Source organism: Trypanosoma grayi (assembly GCF_000691245.1).
Source record: "Trypanosoma grayi strain ANR4 Tgr_982_V1, whole genome shotgun sequence".
In the NCBI taxonomy this organism is placed as follows: Eukaryota; Euglenozoa; class Kinetoplastea; order Trypanosomatida; family Trypanosomatidae; genus Trypanosoma; species Trypanosoma grayi.
In genome coordinates, this window is record NW_008826601.1 from 1 (window position 1) to 6,175 (window position 6,175).

The following is a 6,175-nucleotide window of genomic DNA, read 5'->3' on the forward strand; positions in this document are numbered from 1 at the left end:
TTGTCTGCTGCTGCTGGGCACGGTATGCCTCCACCTCCCTTGGTGTAAGGTGGGCAAGCGGCACGCCAAAATCCTCTGCGATGCATCTTCTCTCATTGTCGTAGAACGATCGGGCCACGGCAAAGCATGCAGTGCAAAGCAGCAGCAGATCGTAGCTATTGTGGCTCATGTACACGCTGGGGAAGTACTTCCTGTACACCAGAGGCACGACAGCGAAGCGCACCAGATCACTTGCGTTTCCGCACACAACGCACTGATTTTCCTTGGGCTGGCGAAAATAGTCCAAGTTGCGGCGAATGTAAGCGTCGTTGTATTTGGCGAAGTCAGGAGTGAAACTGAGTTGAATGGCCGCAATCTCTTTTCGAGGCTCTGATGATTCGCCGCCGCTTCCTGCATCCCGCCACTCCGTTACTTTAGCGAGGCCTTTTTTGTACACGTACCACTCCGCCTTGGACTTGTCCACTGTGAAGACGAGATTCATCTCCGCGTCGTACACAAAGATGTTGTGGTAGTACGGCTTCGCCCGCCCTTTACACCGCCAGAGGGCATTGCCGTCTTCCCCATATTTTTTACGGTGCGCTTTCCGAGTGACCGGCTTCACGCCGGAAACAGCCTGCAGGACGGCGCCCACCGACCGCAGTGCCTCCTCCGACCCGCAGGCGGCGCGCAGCGCCTCATCGCCTTCGACCACGTGTGACTCCCGCAGTATGCCAACACACGTGTCGAAAGACGCCTCTGCGTCTGCGGCGGCGTACTGCACCTGCAGCGGCGACAGCGGTCCCAGCACGCCGCCCCAGTCGCTGCGTGTTACTAAGATGTCCTTCTCGAGCACTGTGCCAGCGAAGCGAGCGGCGAGGGCCTTCAGGCTGCGCAGTCCCGCCACATCCTCGCAGGCGGGGAGGAGGCGACGGGCGAGCACCGCAAGATCCACACAAGGGATAAGTTTGAAATCTGCGTAGTCGCGCTGGAGCTTCGCCTGGTCGCCCAGAATTCCCACGCCCACTTTTGACACACATTCGTCTGCTAAGAGCGAACGCAAGTTGGTCTTGACAAGGCCCAGCGTTGATGGCTCCACGATGTCCTCACGCCGAGAACCGCAATCACCACCGCCCGTCAGCCGCACCACATCGCACAGTTTAATCACAAAGGTGACAGAGAAGGTGCTGAGCTGCACCACTGCCACAGGCCCTACAGAGTTTGGGCGTTTCCTAACAGCTGCAGTCCCTTCCAAGACACCTTCGGCATCTCCGTTTTTGCTGCTCTCTTCCCCTATGATAGGCTCTGGCCTCGACGTCCACTCCAAATCCAGCCCAACGAACTTGCATCCTGTCGCCTCTTCCGCCAGTTGTTGCCATGCTGCAGCATAACTCTCCCTTTCGACTCGCTTCCAGGCGGGGTCAATAACAAAGCATCGCCGCGGCATTGAATGAATGCGGAGCAGGCTTTGCCGTTTCTTTTCCCTTCCCGTTGTTTGTGTGCAGACAAGAAAAAAAAAGGGGGGGGGACAGAGTAAAACGCTGTTAGTTGAAATATAGGAAATACACTGGTGCCGTAATGAGCGGGAATCTAGAAGAGTGTATGCCCACCTGAGCAGCTTTTTGCAAACGTCCAAGAAGAGTATACCCATTGAGCTATTCTTCGTGAGATGGAGTCTGTTGAAGAGAAGGAAACTGTAGGAAAGTTTTCGTTGGAGTGAACCAAATAAATACACACTTTTGCCCTGTAGATCCTAACCGCACACTTCGGGTGTATGGGAGTCCACGCATTAGATATGCTCTACATTTGAGCGGGGCATCCCTTGTCCTAATAAGGGGATGACCTTAACAACAACAACAACATTAACACTAATAAAAGACTCATAGGTATCACATTGAAAACAACACAAAAGAAAACAAAATAAAAAAAAAACAAATAACGTGAGGGGACCATAAAAAGAAGGTGAAAAGCCCGTTACAGCTCCCGTAGTCCGTCCACGTCCACAAGCATGGGTAGTGCCATTTCCGCAGAACATGTCGAAGCAATCGTCTCCTTCCACCGGAGTTCATCGCTGCTGACAAAGTATGGCAGCACGGGACCATTGACGACTTTGGATGCCAAGGACAATGCTCTCAGCGTTTGGCGACTCTCGCCAATGTCTTCTTCTGCAGACGAAATGGCGCCAAGAACCGTTGTCAGTGCATTTCCCCCAAACACATCCGAGAGCAAAGTGGTCTCAATTGACCTCGTATACGGCACCACCCCCTGCTGATCCTGAAGACCTCCCAGTACCGCTAAGAGATGACCAAAGGATCGGTTTGCAAAGCGAGCGCTTTCCACATCGTCTTGCTGAACAAGGAGGGGCCCCGGACCGCACAGATCGACAAGCGTCATTCGTCCTACAGTGAATGTATGCCGTACCCTGTGAGTTATGGCGCATTGAATTTGAAACCACAAGTGAGAGCGGTGATTCTGCTGCTGTCGCTTTCGCATCTTCTCCAGGGTAGGCAGGATATCAGCCTCCATTGTCTCCAAGAAAGTCACACCTGATGGAACGGAAAAACCGTGGGCATCGCGTTGAACCTCAGTCACCGCAGAGCCTGTCTCACAGTCAACCGCCCCAGACGCACCGACCTCAATAGAAGCCACCTTATATGTCACTGTATATTTTTCCGATGAATATCGACGGCACTGCTCACGCAGGTAGTTGACGAAGAGTGGAAGAAGTCCGTCGAACATTGTTGTCTTTCCGGTGTTAATGGCGCCAACAGTCACATACGCCACATGGAATCCCATCGAAACGGTCGCTATAGGGCGACGCACCTCGTTGAATATAGCATCCCATGGTGTTGTGTCATCAAAGCACACATCGAACTGAAACGTCTGGGTCCCACCATCATCCTTCAGAAGCACCTGCGAGTAGTCCATGTCGTTAATGCGTACGCCATATTTTTCAGAGTCTTCGACGTGGCTGTGTACCCGAACAGTTGTTGTGAAACATCCATGTAGAGTTTGCATGGCACGTTCAGCCCGTGCGTGTTGCACCTGCTCCTCGTAGAGCTCCACCGCGAGACCCTCCCGATCCACTAGCATTTTCTTGTGCCTCTTCTGTTCCTTCTTTACGTCTTGTCGCAGTTGCTTAAGCTCAGCTTCAAGGTCTGCCTCAGCTCGTTCGACAGAACGTCTCTTTTGCTGTGCAACCCTAGTCCCTTTCATACACTCCTCTAGTTCAACCTTGGTCTCTTCAAGCAAACGGGATAATTCAGCGTTTGTCTCTTGTAGCGCATGCAGGTGATCCATTTTCCGAGCTAAAGAGTGTAAGATCTTCGGGTCAGCAGTCTTTTGCTGCGCCATAGTAAGAAGCGATGACTCTAGTTCCATGCAACGACTGTTGCGGTAGTCAAGTTCAACCTTCTGCTTCCGCAGGTTTTCTTCGGTAGTGTTGAGCTTTCCTTCGAGTCTCTTAACATCCATTCGGAGATTTACTACAGCCTCGACATCACTGCTTTTATTCAGCTGATTCAGAAGAGCTTGATATTTTTCACAGTGTTTTTTCATTCCCTTCTCTAGAGCATCACATCGCAGCTGCAGCTCAGCATTCGCTCTATTAGCCTCCTCAAGTTTCTCTTCAATGGAGCCAACACTCGAGCATTGATGATGTTTGTCAGTATCTTCATTACTATGTTTTTCTTTTCCGACCAGTGCCTCCTCCAACTCTTGTACGCGGTCACGGAGCATCATAGCATCCCTAGATGCCGCTTGCTCTAATGCTATAACTGCGATATGGTCTTTTTCAAGCTCCTTTAGCCTGACTTGACAAGAAGCAAGCATTTTTGCCATATTTTCCTTTTCCGATGCTATAGCCGTTCTCTGTTCCTCGAGTTGGCTGTTCTTTCGCATTAACTCAAGGTTATGCTGACGTAAGGTAACGAGCTCGCACGGCACCACATCGGACGATGGAGCCTCCCTATTTGCATGATTTGTACCAGGTTCCCCATTGAGCTCGACACCATTGGCATCAGTCTGTTTTCGTGAAATGCCGTTATTTTCTCCGTCATGTGCTGCAGTTCGACGACGCAGTACATCATTGGCTATAATCAGAAGTGATGTCGTGAGTCCATCACCATCATCATCATTATCACTGTCCGACTTCTTCAGTAAGCATTGGGTTGAATCAGAGCTCTCCCCGGAATTCCTCCGGCTACTGCATAAATCCCGAGGTTTTTCTTCTTTGTTGGCATCACCCGACATGATGTTCTTTTCCTTTGAAGTTTCACTAAGGAGGTCTTCATAGCGTTTCCGCCAGAAAGCACTCTCCACCTTTAACTTCTCCAGAGCGCATCGCAGCTCCTCCGCTTCGCGCGCAAATATGTCACCGTACTGTTCTTGTTTTCCCATATAGGTCACGTAGTGGTCATACGCTCTTGACCATCCAATCGCTGGACTCGTGCCTTCCGCTATCGGAACCCGTGAAACGGCGTAGCCGCCCACATACTCAACTGCATAAAGGATACGGTCATCCCTGAGAATACCCCTTCCGTCCATTTCGCCATCCCTCCAATCACCACAGTAGACGTTGCCATTAACCTGTATAAAAATCCCGAGCCCCTCCTCCTTTCCTCGAACCCACTCCCCATCGTGCACATCTCCATTTCCGTGGTATAGCACACCGTGACCATGGCGGTAAGCTTCCTTCCAGAAGCCCTCATATCGGTTGCCACTACTCTGGATCGCAAAAATACCATATCCGTCTATTTTATCTTTCTTCCAAAAGCCCGCGTACTTATCACCGTTGGCAAATAGATACGTTCCACGGTAGTGTTTCCTTCCCATATACCACTCTCCTATATATTTATCACCACATGCGTAAGTGTACGTACCATGCCCGTGTTTCATATCAGCTTCCCAATCACCCTCGTAAATGTCACCACTGGGGAAGTAGTAGTATTTTCCGTAACCGTTCATCTGACCATCGCGAAATGACCCTATGTACTTTGATCCACTAGGAAATTGGATTTCTAAATCAGACCCATTTAAACCGCTCTTATTCACAAGCGTGTTTCTGTCATTGCTAAGCGTCTCTTCTGTTGTGGCGGCGGCTACGTTGCTAGCCAACATGTTCTATCAAATTGTGCCTCTCTCCGTGTATGCGTTTGTGCAAAGTAAAGGAATAGAAGAAAGAAGTGTCAATAATGATGAACATATAAGGGTCGATGCATTCATCGCATGAGATGAAGCAACATATAGTGTACGAGCTCCACGAACGCCACTAGTTTGATGTTCCCATCCTGTCATTTACTTTAATCCAACGCTACACACAGACAGGGAAGTGAAAAGAAACAAAAAACGGAGAAAGCATACACCTTTGGGTTCGGTGAATGCTCTGTGCACAGGAATGCTCAGAGTGGTCTCGTATGTTGCTGGACACAATATTAGCTCCTACAAGAATAGAAAATCCTGCAAAGTGGCTACACCTTTTTCTTGGCTTCAGTTGGTGGCACNTCCACGAACGCCACTAGTTTGATGTTCCCATCCTGTCATTTACTTTAATCCAACGCTACACACAGACACACAGACAGGGAAGTGAAAAGAAACAAAAAACGGAGAAAGCATACACCTTTGGGTTCGGTGAATGCTCTGTGCACAGGAATGCTCAGAGTGGTCTCGTATGTTGCTGGACACAATATTAGCTCCTACAAGAATAGAAAATCCTGCAAAGTGGCTACACCTTTTTCTTGGCTTCAGTTGGTGGCACTGTCTTCTTTTCCAGAGCGGCATACAGCCTTGCGAACTTCATCACAGCGGCACATAATACAGCCGCAAGTGCATGTATGTACATGTTGCGCTCGTGGCGCCACTTACGGCCCTCCCAGTCAACCTCCAGACTCAGGTCGGCAAAACGTGGTTTTCCGTAGCAGTACTTTTTTCTCCACTCGAGGAATTGAAGTGCAAACCCCATAAACGTCGCGACTGTAACTAGCAACAGCAATGAAACGCCATGGAAGTTCAGCCGTTCCACAAAGCTCACGGCACGGCAAACGTAACGCGATAACCCTGGAAGGGGCACCACGAACATGATAAAGATTATCATGGCGGGCACGATGAGGTAGTTAACCTCAAGAGAGAGAATGCTTAACATATGGCTCTTTCCTTGCTTCTGCTGGCGAACAAAAAATCCCTGTAAACCAGGAAAAAAAAA

At 49.9% G+C, this 6,175-nt stretch overlaps 3 protein-coding genes across 3 annotated transcripts; all 3 read right to left on the reverse strand.

Moving 5' to 3' along the window:
* DQ04_09821000 (exonuclease 3-5 domain containing 2) lies at positions 1 to 1,423 on the reverse strand (the record flags this gene model as incomplete). Its single annotated transcript, XM_009316060.1, has 1 exon — positions 1 to 1,423. A coding segment is annotated over one exon (1,423 nt), but the record flags the coding sequence as incomplete, so codon positions are not given.
* A 527-nt stretch (positions 1,424 to 1,950) lies between these two features.
* DQ04_09821010 (putative phosphatidylinositol-4-phosphate 5-kinase-like protein) lies at positions 1,951 to 5,094 on the reverse strand (the record flags this gene model as incomplete). The annotated part of the gene is made up of 1 exon (XM_009316061.1): positions 1,951 to 5,094. The coding sequence occupies one exon, from the start codon at positions 5,092 to 5,094 to the stop codon at positions 1,951 to 1,953; it is 3,144 nt and encodes a 1,047-aa protein (XP_009314336.1).
* Positions 5,095 to 5,698: 604 nt separating this feature from the next.
* DQ04_09821020 (hypothetical protein) lies at positions 5,699 to 6,115 on the reverse strand (the record flags this gene model as incomplete). Its single annotated transcript, XM_009316062.1, has 1 exon — positions 5,699 to 6,115. The coding sequence occupies one exon, from the start codon at positions 6,113 to 6,115 to the stop codon at positions 5,699 to 5,701; it is 417 nt and encodes a 138-aa protein (XP_009314337.1).
* Between the last annotated feature and the right edge of the window lie 60 nt (positions 6,116 to 6,175).